The sequence below is a fragment of the Labeo rohita genome, chromosome 9 (genome assembly GCF_022985175.1).
Source record: "Labeo rohita strain BAU-BD-2019 chromosome 9, IGBB_LRoh.1.0, whole genome shotgun sequence".
Lineage (NCBI taxonomy): Eukaryota > Metazoa > Chordata > Actinopteri > Cypriniformes > Cyprinidae > Labeo > Labeo rohita.
In genome coordinates, this window is record NC_066877.1 from 17,306,130 (window position 1) to 17,324,604 (window position 18,475).

Below are 18,475 nucleotides of genomic sequence, written 5' to 3' on the forward strand. Positions count from 1 at the left end.
AATCTCAAGATGGCAGCCTTGTTATAGCACTTCTCAGAGCTTCAGGCATGAGTATGTCTCAACTAGTGGATGCGTTATTATTTTGTTTCCTTCTTGTTGTTATGTTAAAGTCAGTGAAGCACAGTAGTGTGTTAATAGAATGATGTGTTGACTCCCACACTGTTATTCAAGGACATTTACAGCAGCCTGACCAGGTGCTTCAGTTCAACAGCGCACAGAGAAACTGTGAGCTGAGATGCTGGACAAGCAGTCCACTTCAATTTATATATAACCCGTAGTGGTGGGCGTTCGGTCACTGCTGGACTGCAGAACCGCTGCTGACGTGCCGCTGGAGCTTCAATACATTTTCAAGTGCGACTGGGACAAGACACAGTGGCAGCAATTGTAAAAACACCTGAAAAGTTTATTTATATTTTTTTAAAATCAGGATGTACACTACCAGTAAAAAGTTTTTGAACAGTAAGATTTTTTGTTTTTTTGTCTCTTCTGCTCACCAAGCCTGTGTTTGTTTGATCCAAAGTACTGCAAAAACATTATTTTTTTAAAATATATATATTTTTACTAATTAAAATTTTAAAAAATTCCTAAAATTTCCTAAAAACTTTTTAGCATTATTACTCCAGTCACATGATCCTTCAGAAATCATTCTAATATTCTGTTTTGCTGCTCAAAAAACATTTATGTTAAAAACAGCTAAGTAGATTTTTTTTCAGGTTTGTTTGATAAATAGAGAGTTCAGAAGAACAGCATTTATCTAAAATAGAAACCTGTTGTAACATTATAAATGTCTTTATCATCACTTGTAATTGAGCAAAGCACCCTTGCTAAATAAAAGTACTAGTTTCTATAATTATATAAAAATTATACTTACTTCAAGCTTTTAAATAGTGTATAATGTTACAAAAGCTTTTTATTTCAGATAAATGCTGATCTTTGGATCTTTCTATTCAAAGAATCCTGAACAAAAATGAACTGTTTTAAATATTGATAATAATAATAAAAAATGTTTCTTGAGGAGGAAATCAGAATATTAAAATGATTTCTGAAGGATCATGTGACACTGGAGAATAAAGGAGTAATGATTCTTAAAATTTAGTTTTGATCACAAGAATAAGTTAAATTTTAAAATATATTGAAATAGAAAACAGTTATTTTAAATAGTAGAAATATTTAACTATAAATATTTCAATATTTTTACTGTATTTGGATCAAATAAATGCAGGCTTGGTGAGACTTCTTTAAAAAAAAAAACACTAAACATTTTACTGTTCAAAAACTTTTGACTGGTAATGTATAATAATAATAATAATAATAATAATAATATGGTGTTAAATAGATGGTATAATATGGTATTAGAATAGCTGGTGGACACACACAACCACTACCAAAAGTTTGGTTTTGGCAAGGTTTTATAAAGTTTTAGAAGTGTCTTATGGATACCAAAACTACTTCTTTAAAAAAAAAAAATACAGTAAAATAGTCATTTTTAATATAACTCTTTCTATTTTAAGATTTTGATCATTTTAATGCATCCTTGCTAAATAGAAATATGACTTTACTTGTATTAGCAATTAATTACATTTGTAATTAATTTAGTGATTATTAGATTTTTTTTTTTTTTTTTTTAAATACCAAAAACTTAAAATTGAGGGGAAAAGGGAAAATCTTACAATCAAAATGAGTGTAAACTGAATTAGGCCTAATGCTGACATCTAGTGGTGTGTTCACACACAACATCTATTCATCAAATACCTGTCAGGCTGGACAGTAACCAATCCCAGCTATGAAAAAACATGGATGTAAGTACTTCCATGTAGGTTCCGTAATTGAGACACAGCACACATTTGAGAGCAGTCACTATACTTTATTTGAGGGGAATAGTAGCATAAAATTTCATCTGTACATTATGTAACAATTACGTCTGATCAGGCCCTGAATGCGTTAAATACTCGAGAGAAAGGTGGACAAAAATGGCATGTCCAGCACAACAGTAACACAGCTGCTCGCACCTAAAATGGAGAGTTTTGGTAAAGTGGAGACATTCACTCAATGGTGTAGTTGAGAAGAAACACGGTCACCAAAGACCAAAAAAGTGTATCTGAGAGAAAAAAACAGAGAGAAAGAGAAAGAGAGAGAAGCTGCTGGTCGAATCCCAGGAGCAATACTAGCAACGCTGCACCATGTTGTCTGTCGTGCTACACTGTTTGTTCAATCTTTGAACGCTGTGAGTGGAAGTCTGAGGTAAAGGATTGATTCTTTAGTAGTGTTTTATCTGACCAGTTTTAAAAATAGCATCACTTCTCATTGATCCAGAAAAGAAGAAATGACAGTTGGGCCATGATATAAATTAATAAAACTAAAATACAGATGTACAAAATTAACATTAAAATATTTAATAATAATAATATCAATAAAGGATTTTTTCTTTGAGACAATAAAAAAAAGCATGCTCTTTTCACAATCTAAAACAACATTCATATGTACATACGGTGCATTTTCAATCCGACTCTTCTACTAAACATGGGGCTTTTTAAAGTTTGGCTTTCCATCTTATTATTCAACCTTCCTCCCGGATTCCCCAACTAGAAAACCAAAAACAGACAGGGGAACAGGACAGCACCTGGAAAAAACACTCTACAGGCCAGCAGCAGTCACTCAGCTTATTGAATCGTCTGTAGTGTTTACAGTCAAAAGTGAATCACGAGAACCTCACGGGAGATGTACTCAAACCAAAGCGCTCATCCTGCAAATGAACCAGTACTTATATCTGGTTTTATATCTGTCTGACCATACGTTTTGCAATCTACAGAGTCCAACCGAGGGCTGTTGAAAGATGGCACAGGCCCTTGTATTGATTTACCAGTCAGGTGAAGTAAAACAGAATGAGCTGGCTGAGAATGCTACAGTAGAGAGAGATAGAGAGCTTTCATTGAAAGGGCTTGATTGCATACAGTTGTATGGACCTGAACATTGTCAAATGCATCACATTGTAAAAGAATTGTAAAAAGGAAAACGAACCAAAGTGAGCCACTGAATCACACTTCACGATTTGTTCAGACAGGCAACAGAAATCCGATTTCGTAATCAGTTCAGATGTTCGCAGTTGAAATGGGTGAAAAAAAAAAAAAAAAAAAAAAAACACAAACATGAAAAGGTCCATTTACAAACTAGATTCAAACCACAGCCATATGTGGTTTGAAATCATATTAAAATCAGGTTCTCACAAACGTGTTGAGACTGAATGGTCAGATCGGATGTCAGTTCATTTTTTTACCATTTAGGATGTGACATGACTAGAATCGAAAGCAAAATGAACTCAAATGAGCCAACAAATCATATTGGATTATTTGTTCAAACAGGCAGCAAATATATAATTCAAATCATTTTAGTTGTTTGTAGTCTGAACAGGAAAAAACACATGAAATTGTCAGTTCAGATCTCAATTCATTTTTCACTCTTTTGGGATGCAATGTAACTAATATGGAAATCAAAATGAGCCATTGAATCATATTTCAGGACTCGTTCAGACAGTCAGCAGAAATCCAATTTAGTATCCGATTCAAATCAGTTTAGTTGTTTGTAGTCTGAAAGGGAAAAAGCCCTCAAAAATCAGATTTTAAAAAAAACTGATTCAAATCAAATATGTGGTTTGAATTCAGATTAATATCAGTTTCAGAAACAAAATGCAATGTTTATAAACTGGATTCAAAGTACAGCCATGTGTGGTTTGAAATCAGACTAAAATCAGGTTTTTCGTCTGAACGGTCAGATCAGACCTCGATTCAATTTTTTACCATTTAGGATGTGACGTGACTAGTATTGAAAGCAAAATGAATGAAAATAAGCCACCATATTGGATTATTTGTTCAGGCAGCATGAATATAAGCATGAATATGATCGTTTGTAGTCTGAACGGGAAAAAACCCCCACATGAAACTAGATTACACAAACCCGATACAAATCACATGAATATGTGGTTTTAAATCAGAAAAATGTGTTCAGCCTAAATTGTCAATTCAGATCACAATCCATTTTTTCACTCTTTTTGAATGCAACATTGAAAGCAAAATGAACCAAAATGAGCCACTGAATCATATTTCTGGACTTGTTCAGACAGGCAACAGAAATCCAATTTAGTATCTGATTCAAATCGGTTTGCAGTCTGAAATGGGAAAAACACTCACTTTTACAAATCTGATTCAAATCAAATATGTGCTAAAAACCTGATTTTAATTTGATTTTGAACCACATATGGCTGCGGTTAAAGTCCGATTAATATCGGTTTCAGAAATGAAATGCACTGTTTACAAACTAGATTCAAACTGCAGCCATATGTGGTTTGAAATCAGATTAAAATCAGGTTTTTACAAATGTGTTCTGACTAGTATCGAAAGCAAAATGAACTCAAATGAGCCACCAATTCATATTGGATTATTTGTTCAGACAGGCAGCATGAATATGATTTAGTATCTGATTCAAATCAGTTTAGTTTGTCGTCTAAACAGGAAAAAAACACATGAAATCAGATTACACAAACCTGATACAAATCACATGAATATGTGGTTTTAAATCAGATTAAAATCAGAAAAATGCGTCCAGCTTAAAATGTCAATTCAGATCTCAATTCATTTTTCACTCTTTTGCGATGCAGTGTAACTATATTACTGAAAGCAAAATGAACCAAAATGAGCAACTGAATCAGATTTCAGGACTTGTTCAGACAGGTAGCAGAAATCCAATTTAGGATCAGTTTATTTGTTTGCAGTCTGAAAGAGAAAAATAACCCTCATAAAAATCTGATTTTTACAAATCTGATTCAGATCAAAGTCAGATTAATATCATTTTCAGTGTGAACAGTCGGATCAGATTTCATCTGGAACAGATTTTGACTACACTGTCTGAACAAATGAAGCAGAATTATCGCAAAATGACAGTCGAATCTAAAAATCGGATTTGAAAATCAAACTGGATTTAAGTGCAGTGTGAACAAAGCCAAAGAGCAGCAGCAGAGAAGCTGTTTTTTTGAAAGACTGTGTCGGCAGAGAGTTACTGCATGTGTTCGGTCCCCATTACAGCATAATATTAGCTTAATACTCTCAGACAACCGGGCGTCATAACATATGCATAGCCTGACATCGACTTCACTTTGTGATGTACATTATGCTCTAAGCAAACTGCTAGGCGCTTGTATTTTTTTTAACCACACTGGAAGTGGCCTGTGAGCTGTGAAACAGTCCCTGCTTAGGATGTTATTGCACATAATATGACCACACTAATAAGTTGTTATATTAAGGGCCCTTGCATACATAATACAACAAGGGTCACCAGAATGGCACCAGAGGGCTCAAAGCAAAGGGAAACGCTTCCTGAGACATACTGAGATACAGTTCTTATAGAAGTGTGTAGAAGGTCGCCCGGCTGCTGATCTGAAACCAGTTTGACGTGTCACTCGTGAGGAGGCTGGTTCAAACGCAGCGCACAAGGGCGGCTCGCAGCGCGACAGAAGCGGACAATGAGGAGACCGTAGAAGACCAAGATTCCAAATGAAAATGAAAAACAAGAGTGACGCCCTGAAGACAGGAAATACTTCAGATTGAGGAATTATGAAGGGGTTTCCATGACTGCTAATGGGATCTCATGCACAAGCTTCACATGATAACAAAGGTTTGAAAAACAAAAAAAAAAAAAGTAAAGAAAATAAAACAAGGCATGCACATACGTCAATGTTGTGAGGACACCGCAAACCTATATTGGTAAGTGCTTCTGTATTATTTTCACAAAATTCATATTTTCAGGGATTTTTTCTTCTCAACAGGTCTCGATAAAGGTCAAAAATTGTTTTAACAAACAAACGGTCACAATGCTAAAAAAAAAAACAAAAGTATCACATTTTAAACAGCAGGGCAACACAGAGAACAACTAAAAGAAAGAAGGCAGAACACTGGTTTATGAATGGCCATCGTTTCTTGGCATAATCTGTCATATAAAAAAAGTTTTCCCTGTATTTAAAAAGCTTCCGTGCCAAATGGAGGTCATCGAAAAGCCTCTTTTTTTATATCATATAGTGTTACAAAACAAACGTATTATTAGGATGAGAAACTGAGGTATACCTTGTCGAGAGGTTGGTGGTTATCTGACAGAAACTCTGAACGCTTTCAGAGGAAACACATGTTGATTTGGGTTGTATCGTCACCCTTTCTGTTGATATCTGTACAGCAGCGTCACACTACACATTCAAAAAGCTGTTTCTTATTGGCATTACAATAGTCATTCATACGAACACATTAAATGTGTCTTTTTTTTACATGGACGTTGCCCTTTTTTATACTGAAATGACACGAGCGCCGTGCGAAGGAGGAGTCTCGTTTACTCCTCAAATGGGAAAGTTTATTCTCTGAGTGGAGAAAAGACAACAACAGAGGTTCGTTTTTGATGTCGGCTTATAATCCGTCCGTCCTTACCGGAGCGCCCCGTGGTACTAGTTTATATATACACACACATACAACAACGTAGCTGGCTCCAGGTGAACCTGTATTAAACCCAGATTCGGCACAAAATGCATCGTCTGCATTCGCTCCAGCCGTAAGTACAGGACAATCATCCAGCATGTCTGAAGCCAGCCGTCAGAACAGCAGTCCACCACCATCTCCGACGCGTTTTTTTCTGTTCGGTCAGCCCGCAATTCACATGCTGATATCCTCTAGTCATAGGCTGGACTCCTTAGGGGGGTAGTCCACATTGGTCACCATGGTTACAACGGTGACTATTTCCTCCGGGGCGGAGACGCTGGTCTGCCGCTGCATTTGGATCACACGTTCCTCGACGCAGCCCGCGGAGAGACGCGCCTCAGCTTCGTGGTCCCAACACTCCTCTATGGTCTCGCACAGCATGGCCAGACCCTGAGAGACAAACGAATGCGTTTTATATCAAGCATAGTATTCATTTAATTAAAATTTTCAGGGTAAGGGTGAGGTTTAACGATGATTACGTACCGCATGTTTCTGCCAGCACTCCCTGAGAGTGGGCCGAAGCTTTTTGTGGACCACCACCTCCTGCATGTCCTCTAGAGTGGGGTGTTGGCCCACCTCCTCCTCAAACGGAAGCATGTACTCGTCCACTGGACCTTAAGAAGCAATGAACAAAGAATGTCAGAATTCCTGTTAACTTCAGACATTAGCTAAATGTGGCAATGTAGGGCCCTATGATTTCCGAGATGCAGGAAGCATGGACTAGTGGCAGTGAATATTAAACACTAAAAGACTATTTAAATATGATTGTTGTTGTTGTTTCTGTGTGAATGAATGACGCAGATGCGTGGTTTCTTTTACTACACACATACTAAAGCGTGTGTGATGCTTGTAGTGTTTTCAGCCTCTTTTGTCTCAATAAATGAGTACATGAACACAAAAAAATTAATTTCTAGAACTGCTCTGAGAATCATTTCATGAGCATTTTAACGTTTCTTTTGAGAAAAACTGAAACTGCCTTTATATCATAAAAAAAGAAACTTAAAAGTCTTTACAGCAACCCATCAAAATAAAAGTTTGGTTTAACCTGAAGAAACTATGACAGCAATACATTACTTGATGTAATGATTAGTTACTACTAGTACTACGACTACTACAAATAAAATTAAAACATTTTTTCTAAGGAATATTTACCAAAAAAAAAATAATTTCCAGAATTTATTTACCAGAAAAATGTAAATATACAACACAGTGTCTCTGGGAAAAAAAAAAAAAAATTAATTTGTTTTTGTTTTATAAAATTAATTATTTAGACATGCTTTTGATTAATAACATATAACGAAACTATTAAAATGTAATCTAGAAAATTAATGGAAAGCACAGAATTTGGTAAAACTGTGAAACTAAAACAAATGAAAACTAAACTAAATTAAATGAGAAAAAATAAAATGTATTTTATAGGGTGTTAAAAGCTAAATCTTGTTAGGTTTTTAATAAATTGCTGTTGTGTAAGTTGTGTAAGTTTCATGACTTTTATTAATAAAATTTAAATTAACCATTAAAACAGTCTAGAAAAATAAAAACAGAAAAAAAGAAAATCCAGAAAAATTAAAACAAACAAAAAACGGAATTTCACAGGGCCCTATTAATGCAATCTATTTTAACATTTACTAAATTACCGTTTATTTTATTGTCTTTCTTTAGTTTCCGTTATTCCTTGTTTTTAATAATTTTGAACACTTTAAAAATAATTTCAAATATACTTTTTTTGGGGGAAAAAGAATGAATTCAGCTATTCTTTTCTGCAAAAATGAAAACCGTCATTATTTATTCACCCAAGTAGTTTCAAACCTGTATGACATTATTTCTGCTGTAGAACACAGAAGAAACTATTTTGAAGAATGTTAGAAACCAAAGCATTTCTCAGTTTCTCAAATGATCTTCTATGTTTTAAATAGGAAAAAGTCTTTCAGATTTTGAACAACATGAGAGTGAGTAAATGATGACAATTTTTCATTTCTGTGTACCCTTAGTGGTTCTTGGTATCAACGTTTTTAAGAAAAAAAAAAACCTGGGTTAGTGTTTTGCTGGGAGAATAAAAAAAATACATATCTTGCCATGCGCATCAAAAATGAATTAAATAATTGCTGATAAAAGCTGACATTAACCTAATATAGGATAAAATACTTCAATATGAAAATAACAACACTCTTCTGCATTATCAACAGAAGTGCCAATCAAATGAGGGAGAAGATGCTTTGGACAAGAAGTAGCTAGACAGAATGACATTTAACCACCTCATCTCCCATCACACTCTGTCATCCATTCAATCCCATCATGCACTGCACTCAATGAGGTCGTCACACATGATGACCCCTGTCACAACAGTCCCTGAGGTCCGCTTCACTGTCCACACCTGATCAATATTGTTCCATTAGACCAGACACCAATAATCAATAACAGTGAACTTACTGCACTTACAGTGTCAGGCTTATTCAGCCCGAGTGATGGTAAAACATACTGGAATATGAGTTTGTGTGATCAGGGTGTGCTGCCAGATCAGTTAAAACTCACATGTCAATCAAATTTCTGCTATAAAACAACTGATATAACTACACAGTTTAATATCAAAATGATCTAACGCATTCGTACCATCAGACGCCGTGCAACGGGCCGCCAGCTCCCACAGCACAAGTCCCACCGCATACATGTCTATCCTGAGGAAAGCATCTCGCTGGAAGTTGATGGCCCCCTCCAACACCTCTGGGGCCATGTAACGTCTGGTTCCCACCTGGAGCGCACAGAGAGACCACCGTCTGGTTAGCATAACAGTTAAAAATGGAACATATACATGCATTTAGTATGCCTTGATAAGTAGTGATTATGGGCAAGGGTCCAGCTGTCAATGCAACCATTACAGTATATGAGAATGTTTTAATGATCTAGACACATGCTTGAACATGGCAGCAATAAAATGCATATATGTACCCTAGTGAAAAATAAATGTACTAAAATGCATTTAAAATACAATTATTCATGCTAATTATACTACAAATACACTGACATATTATGTACTTAATAAAAAATACCATACAGTGGTACTTTTAGTATACTAAACTGGTATATTTAAAGCTAGGGTTGGGTATCGTTTGGGGTTTTTTCGATACCGGTGCCAAATCGATACTTATAAAACGGTACCGGTGCCAAAACGGTGCCTGAACCGATACTTTTAAAAAGCCACAAAGTGGTGGATGACACAAGAATATATATTTTATTGGACAAAAAAAGTTCTTTAAATTGAACAATGTATTAAAAGTAAAAAAAAAAAAAGAAAAAAAAAAAAAGAAGTAGTACTATACATTATTAAGTCAATGCAAAACGCAGCAACAATAAAACCTAAAGCCACCTAACCCAACTACAATAATTTAACAGCTTAAAATTTCAGCAATTCTTTTGCAGAAATATGACTATATGTGATGAGATCTGGGAACACCCGTCGGATGTCGCGGTGGGACGTTTTCAGGAAATTTGTTTTATTATTCTATAACATCTTGTCTATCATCTCTGAAAATATCTCTTCGAAATTCACTTGTTTAGTGCAGAAAAATAGACATTTATTGCAGCAAGCAGAAATGACTGTCTTTCTCCTATGTTAAGAACGCGCTGCGGAGGTGCTTTCCCTTAACACCACAAAAACAGTTAACCTGTCAAAATAAACCACGTAACATATTTAGTAAAGGCGTATCAGTTCACATTCTCCACCAGTCCTGTGTAAAGTACGGCAAGCAAAGTTATTTATTTATGTATTTATTTATTTATTTTAATATGGTGAGATGGCGGAGCACAACAACGCCGTCTAAAGTACTGCAGCTGCTCAACCGATCTTACTCGTCTCAATCTGCTCAGTTTTGGTGATGTCAGTGCCCTAAATGATGTTACGGGCTATTTCACATCCAGAGATGAAGGATCGGATGATGAAGTTACTAAAGAGGAGTCGTCCGATGACAGTCTGTAAATTTATTTACAGACTGTAAATAATCGCTTTTACTACAAGGTAGGCTGCATTATTTACTAAACATAAAATGGGTGATCAACGGAAAACAAACGTTAGTCTGTTTGTGTAATGATGCAGTAGCGCTCCTAACTTGACAGACAGCTCTCGTTAAACCCGTCTCACTTTAAAGCCGTTTTGCTCAAAATCCCATTCCTGAAAATCATCGCTATCAGCCAACCTAAGATCGCCATAACGTAGGTTATGTAAAAAATAAAAGTTTTGGAAAGGGGCCTGAACTCAGCTTTCATATGGTGTCAAAACCTAAAAAAGGTAAAATTTCACTATGTGTCGGGTTTTCCTAGATCGCATCACATATTTGCCGTCTCTGGCAAAATATGTGACACCTCTCCAGCTGATGTCTGCAAACTGTCAAACACGGCGCATCCCTCTGCTTTCAACTTTATTCCACATACCATTAAATGTTTCATTAGGTTTGACGCGTTTTCCCCTTCACACGCAACTGCTGTAAAACATTTGCTGCACGTCGCAGTGTCTGAATCATTTCTCGTGAAATATAGCCACACTTTAGAATGTTTAGTTTTTGGCATTTTAAGTTAGACGCGTTTAATGTAGCTTGCTAAGCTAACGGCAAACCACCTGATGCAGTCAGAGCAAGTGTAACGATAGCATTCACGCGCTTCTCGGATGGTCTCATTTCCAGACGATTTGTGCTTTTAATTCGAAATGTGAAAATGGATAGTAACTACAAAGATGTCTTGGATTTCTATCATCAAAGCTTTCCGACGTTCACTTGAGTTTTCTCATTCAGTAAATAAATTTTCTGATCATTCTGACACCCCATGAATGCAGTATTTAAATTTAACTAGCGATCATGCATGTTGATGAATCAATGCTTCTACATCCGTGTCATAGCACCAGAAGACAAATATTTCAATCGGCAGTTCGGGCATTTAAGTGGCACCGAAATGAGGCACCGAAATTCGCGTTCTGATTCGGTCCGGTACATACCGGTCACATGGGTACCGGTGCCGTTTTGGCACCGGGTTTCGGTACCCAACCCTATTTAAAGCTAAATTTAAACAACTAATTTTGTTGCAAGTACACTTTAAATATTCTGCTATTAATGCAGACAATTTATCCATGGTTTAATATTGAGGTTCCATCCAGCTGTGATTTACAGCCTAATAAATAAGTGAATATTTAGTTTTGTACTTCTTTAATAACATTTTATTTTAATAAAGTATTTTAATAATGTTAATCATGTTCACCTGAATACTTCTGATTGCTGTTAAAATGTTACCCCCAGCATTTAATTTGTATTCCTTTTTTAAATTGTTCTATTTGATCATGATTTTATTACCACCTGTTTACTACAGTAATTTCTTGGAAAAACTTCAAGATGTGATTACGTCACTGAGAAACACTTGAAGGCTACATGTCACGGTTTTAACTGAATTGGTTAGCATTTATATTATTATTTAACATTTTTTGCACAAAAGACTTTTTGTGCTCAATAGCATATACGTTTTTTGTTTCACTACTGATATGGTATCGACTACTGACATCATGGTGTCGTGACAAGTCTTTTATGTAGGCAGCACATTAGCTTTTGAGATACAGCTTCTGATACACCTCCATGGAATCATATTCATATTTAAACACACTTCACACAGCCAACCCTCGCACAAGGGGCGGCACTTTACGACCAGCACCAGCTTTAAAGAATCTGAACAATTGTCTTTCAACACTTACCTGCCCATGTGTGTCCCCAGCTGATTTTCCTGCCTCAAACCTCAAAGCCAGACCAAAGTCAGCTATACAGGCCGTCAGGTTTGACTTCAGCAGCACGTTCTTGCTCTTAATATCTCTGTGCACATATAATACATTTTAAGTAAGTAAAAAGGCTTAAAATGCTCACAAAGATGTTTTCAATACGGACCCTGGACCACAAAACCAGTCCTTAGTAGCACGGATATATTTGTAGCAATAGCCAAAAATACACTGTATGGGTCAAAATGATCAATTTTTCTTTTATGCCAAAAATCATTAGGATATTAAGTAAAGATCATGTTCCATGAAGATATTTTGTAAACTTCCTACCATAAATATATCAAAACTTATTTTCTGCTTAGTAATATGCACTGCTAAGAACTTCATTTTTACAACTTTAAAGGCGATTTTCTCAATATTTATTTATTTTTAGCACCCACAGATTCCAGATATTTAAATGGTTGTATCTCAGCTAAATATTGTCCTATCCTAACAAACCTATTTACCAGCTTTCACATGGTGCATAAATCTCAATTTCCAAAAATTGACCCTTTAGACTGGTTTTATGGTCCTAGGTCACATGTGGTTTTAGATATTTTTGTTTATACAATGAAAGTCATTGTGCTCCAAAACAACACTGTACCTCTTTGACTTTCACTGCATGGACAAAAAAAAACAAAAAAAAAACAACATCAACAAACAAACGGCCATTAAAAAAATCTTCTTGTGTTCCTACAGAAGAAAGTAAGTCAATACAGGTTTGGAACAACATGAATGTATGTTTTTGGGTTAACTAAGAGCTGTATATTCCTAACCTGTGTGCGATGGCCGGTTTGTGACCGTCCCTGTGTCCTGGGAAGTCAGAGTGCAAGTAAGCCAGGCCCCGAGCCATGGTTTGAGCGATGTGACACAGCTCATTCCACGTCACTACATTTGCCTTTAGGTAGTCCGTCAGGGAACCCTGCGCACAGACATCACACACAGGCAGATCAATCATGACTGTATATCAGCCTGCAGTGCAAACAACTAAAACCTTTTAAATTCACAATATATGGAAAGAAAAACATAAACTCAGCAATAACACTGACCACAGATATTTTAAGTGCTACTGTGTCACATATTGACTCAAAAATCCTGAATGATCTTTTGATGAAAAATATTTATTTTGCACAATTGGATCCTACCATGCATCAACATGACAAATAAAAAAAAAATGTTTCTTTTGCAATGTCTGTGCCTTGAGAATGTATCATCATAACAAAACTGCAAATTTATGGATAGATGCATTTTCCTACATCAGCAAAATTCCAAAAGAAGCCAATTCCCTCTCAATTTTTAAATCACTGTTTCTTTGTCATGTTTATTTCTCAGTGTTCAGCAGCTGGGATTGATAATTTGGTTAAGCAAAAGTGAAGTCTGTAGTCTGATGTTCATTAAAAATTCATTAAAAAAATGGTTCTCCTTTTAAGTGCAAGCCAATAGCATATAACCCTCATACAGCTCCACACCTTCTCATGGTAAGCCGTGATGAGCCATAGCTCAATGTCTAGGTTGCTTCCTCTCTTCTCTGCCCCGATGAACTGCAGAATGTTTTCATGCCTCATGCCGGGGACATTATAAATGTCATACTCGTTCTGCCATGACAGCTTGTCCTGAGAAAGACACAAAGTACATTGTTATTACAGCACACCGGCAAAAAAAAAACAAAAAAAACACTGATCCACTAGTAAGACAGCAGTTAGGCTGCTAACTAACCATTAAAACAACTGATACGAATTGCAGCGCCTTAGGTGACATTTACAGAACACTCAGATTATATAAGCAAGTAGTAATTTACCAGAGCAAATTATTACATGATTGATTGATGAATGAGACAAATGATTTCCCTCACACTGAACTCTAAGCCGTAGAGCGAGACAGAAATAAATATTTATCTTTATATTTTCATATATTAATTCATGTATATTTAAGGAAGGAAGTCTCTTACACTCATGAAGCATGAATCTGTTTGATCAAAAACAGAGTAAAAACAATATTGTAATATTGTGAAATATTATTACAACTTAAAAATAACCATTTTCTGTTGTATTATATTTTAAATCATAATTTATTCATGTGAAGGCAAAGCTGAATTTTTTAGCAGCCATTACTCCAGTTTTCAGTGTCACATGATCCTTCAAGAAATCATTTTAAAATGTTGATTTGGTGCTCAAGAAATATTTATTTTATTAATAACGCTGAAAGTACATGTACTGTTTAATATTTTTATGGAGACAGTCATATATAATTTTTAGAAACCTGTGATGAATAGAAAGTTCAAAAGTACAGCAGTTATTTGAAATAGGAATCTTTTGTAACATTATAAATGCCTTCAATGTCACTTTTGATTAATTAAATGCATCCTTGCTAAATACTAATTTCTTTTAGTGCCCATTTAACACTGTATGACAGCTTATGACTGGTATGTGGTCCAGGGTCACATATTTTAATACTGAAGACAGTTTCCTGTTCACATTCTGTTTCTTTGCTGTCAAGTCTATCATTAATCAGAAATATCTTACATTACTCACAAAGTTTTATTTAAATCACACTACGTGCTAATATTCTAGATGCAGTGCACGTGTATGTACTTCACAGGCTGACACATGGCTCAGCTCCACGTTTGGCTGTGTAATTGGTTAAGCAGGTTAGAGTAACTCATCAGCTTTAGTAGCTGATTCTCTGTGTGGTACCTGAATGGGGAAAATCTTCACTGCCACATAGTCATTGAGCAGCTGAGCCTTCCACACACAGCCAAAGCGCCCCCTAGCTTTGATTTCCAACAACTGCAGTGGCTTCTGGACCAGGGTGGGAGACGGCGGCATCGGTCCAGGGTCCTGCAAGACAATAAATAAGGAAGTGTAAGCCATTGGGTTGGCAGAACAGACCATCTGTAGGTGTAATAACTGCTGTAGACTTTATCACTATGGAGACCATCGTCAGCCAGCTCGTTTCACAGCGACTCTCTAAATCACAAGCTGGCTGTGTGGATTTCTGAACAACCTATGCTGGGTTACTAAAGTGCCATCATTAACCACCATAAGGTTATTTCAATAAGATGTGTGTACAAAGAAGGCTACTCAAAGTGGCAATTACAGAAGGACACCGTCCGGAAAGAAGACCCTGGAAATAACCCAATGACTCCTTAAATAAAACATCATCTTTATTATGTCGATTGCTGGTGCCATTGGTGTATTGTGATTCCCACTTTATAGGAGTTCAGGGTCAGTTCATGCTAGATTTTATATTTAATTTCATACACTTCCATTCATACGCATGCAAACGGAGGAGAATGGGTACACAAGCACATGCAAAGACTTTGTCTTCCGCTGCACACTAAACTCTGACGTGTGAACTGGCACAGAACTGGCTCAAAACATCCAGACTGACTCCTTGGATGAAAATTAAACACGGAGGACCTTTTTTTTAAAATTCTAATTACTACTTTGACAGCAAAGCTAAATTTACAGCAGCCTTCAGTGACACATGATCTTTCAGAAATCATTCTAATATGCTGATTTGGTGCTGAAGAAACAATTATTATTATTATTATTATCATCAAAGTTACAAATAGCTGTGCTGCTTAATATTTTTGTGCAAACCATACTGCATTTATTCAGGATTCTTTAATGAATAAAAAAAAAAAAAAAAAGACAAATAACAGCATTTATTTGAAAAAGAAATCTCTTGTAACTTAGTTTTCACTTCAAAAGTTCAAACCCAGCAGACTCCAACCATCAATATAACATCAGGTTGACGTTGGACTAGACGTTGGACAGACGTTGGACAGACGTTGCATTTTGGTTAAGAATAAAAGTCTGGTCGACGACAGTATTTGATGTCAATTTCACATTGGCTTAACATTGGATTTTGGTTACACATGTCAGCTGACCTCGGTATTGGACATCAAACTAATGTTGACATTAAATGTTGAATTGACATTGAATTTTAGTCACCCAACGTCCAAAGCAAACCAAAATTTAACCAAATATCAACATCTTATGATGACATATGTTCAGAAGAGATGTATGAAAAACATTAATTAAACAGTCATTAATTACTCATTCTCCTACCGTTTCAAACCGGTAGAGGTTTCCCCTGCCATTATATTAGGGGGGCGGCCCCCCCGTAAAGGTCAAGTAAACTTTATTTTTTATATAGCGCCAGATCACAACAGACATCATTTAAGGTTACCTTTTTCTATAAAACAGGTCTATACCTTGTTCTTTTATTAAACAAACGAAATAGCCTTATGTTATTTATCTTATTTACACAACGGCATGTCATTTCTGTCCCTATGTGGACGTGCGTCCACAATTTCTCCTCTGCTAAAACGCAGATGGGATCGTGTTCATTCATAAAAACAGATTTACTCTATAGCGCAGAATGCCACAGAATTCCTGGATCAATTTTTAGATCAATAAATCCAAAGTAGGTCTGTCGCTTAATTCGAATTGCGATATGGACTAATGTCTGTGGATATTAAAATGCAAATAGAATATGAAATCCTAAATATGAATCTTCCATGTTCCGCTTGGCTCCGTATGAATGAATGGGACGCGATTTACTGAAGCACACGTGAGGCTCGCTGTGATTTTCGGCCTCTGCGTCTCATTATTTGACGACATAAACACACGAACTTCAGAGCTGCTGCGAGAGTCACTTCATGTAAATTTTACTGTTTCATTTGCAAAAACTAGCATTATATCATAGTGTATACATGCAAAAACTAACCGGCAACATGTCAAAATAAAAGTACAGCTTAACATGTAATAGAAATGTATTAGTCTTGTATTACTTTTGTACAGCATAATGTAGGTGTTTATATATTCCTATTTCTGGCAAATTTAAATAAAGCAATTAAATGCAGAAATTATAATAATAACAGAAATAACAGAAAGACCTCTGTTTGTCTGGCAACAAATAAAAGGGTTTAATTTTCATTTAATTAAAAATAAATAAATGTTTGCTGCCTTCATTTGATTATCAGAAAAATAATCCTTGGGAAAACACTGGGTAGGACCTGTTCATATTTGGAACACAAATTAACATATTTTGGATGAAATCTGACCCTGACCGTGCATAGACAGGAACGTACCTCGTTCAAGACCCAGAAGGGTAGAAAGGACATTATTAAAATAGTCCATGTGACTTCAGTGGTTCAACTGTGTTATGAAGCTACACACATGGTACTCTCCTGAATGTATGTCCAAGACTGACACAGAAGAGAAGGAATTGTTGAATAAAGCTGTTTTTTTTGTTCTTAGTGCACAAAAAGTATTCTCGTAGTTTCATAACATTATGGTTGAACCACTGATGCTCATGGACTATTTTAACAATGTTCTTACTACCTTTCCAGGCCTTGAACATGTCAGCTGCATTGCTGTCTATGCAGGGTCAAAAAGCTTTCAGATTTCATCAAAATATCTTAATTTATGTTGAGAAGATGAACGAAGGTCTTACGGGTTTGGAACGACACAAGGGTGAATAATTAATAACAGAATTTTAATTTTTGGGTGGACTAACCCTTTAAGTCATTAAAAGGGTTACTATTACTATCATTTAAAAAAAAAAAAAAAAAATTATATATTATATATTATATATATATATATATATATATATATATATATATATATATATACATACATATATATAAATTTTTTAGACATAAAATGAGCACTTTACAATGACCCCACATCCACTGTTATTAGAGAAGGGAAGTAAAAGGAGTGTAAACTCAGTAGAAGACCTGTTCATTGCATTAGGATTGTTAACACATTGTGAGGGGTCTGATATGTCCATTATAAATACTATTGTGAAATAAAAGATGCATATAATACTAGCTGTGGTGTGAACTGGGGTAAAGGTGGACCATGTCATGCAGCTGAGCTGCATAAAGCTTGGACAGAAGGGGCTTATGGGAGTTGCAGTTCAGAGCTTGTTAAACATAATCCATAGCTTCTGTAAGTGGACCACAGATTTGATAAGCAGCTGACCTAGTTTGTGGGTGCCATGAAATGCACTGGCATGCTATTACACCTTGAAGGCTTGAACCTTTCTGAACATGCCTTATGTAAGCAGAGACCATTTAGCAGTTCATCTAAATGCATGAGAGTGCGCTCAAATCTTGTCTTACACCCAACATGACCTTTTCTGACCAATTACCCTTTGTCAGCAAAACACA

At 35.8% G+C, this 18,475-nt stretch overlaps 1 protein-coding gene across 4 annotated transcripts in view; it reads right to left on the bottom strand.

Moving 5' to 3' along the window:
• Nucleotides 1-3,115: 3,115 nt before the first annotated feature.
• Nucleotides 3,116-18,475, bottom strand: part of acvr2aa (activin A receptor type 2Aa) — a 50,924-nt gene continuing 35,564 nt past the window's right edge. For all 4 annotated transcript variants that reach the window (XM_051118741.1, XM_051118740.1, XM_051118739.1 and 1 more), the window contains 7 exons: nucleotides 14,985-15,128; nucleotides 13,761-13,904; nucleotides 13,068-13,213; nucleotides 12,235-12,349; nucleotides 9,120-9,258; nucleotides 6,993-7,123; nucleotides 3,116-6,899 (listed from right to left, as the gene is read on the bottom strand). In XM_051118741.1, coding sequence (XP_050974698.1) covers nucleotides 6,705-6,899; nucleotides 6,993-7,123; nucleotides 9,120-9,258; nucleotides 12,235-12,349; nucleotides 13,068-13,213; nucleotides 13,761-13,904; nucleotides 14,985-15,128 — 1,014 coding nt within the window. In that variant the 3' untranslated portion in view covers nucleotides 3,116-6,704. The remainder of the gene's footprint in view (nucleotides 6,900-6,992; nucleotides 7,124-9,119; nucleotides 9,259-12,234; nucleotides 12,350-13,067; nucleotides 13,214-13,760; nucleotides 13,905-14,984; nucleotides 15,129-18,475) is intronic.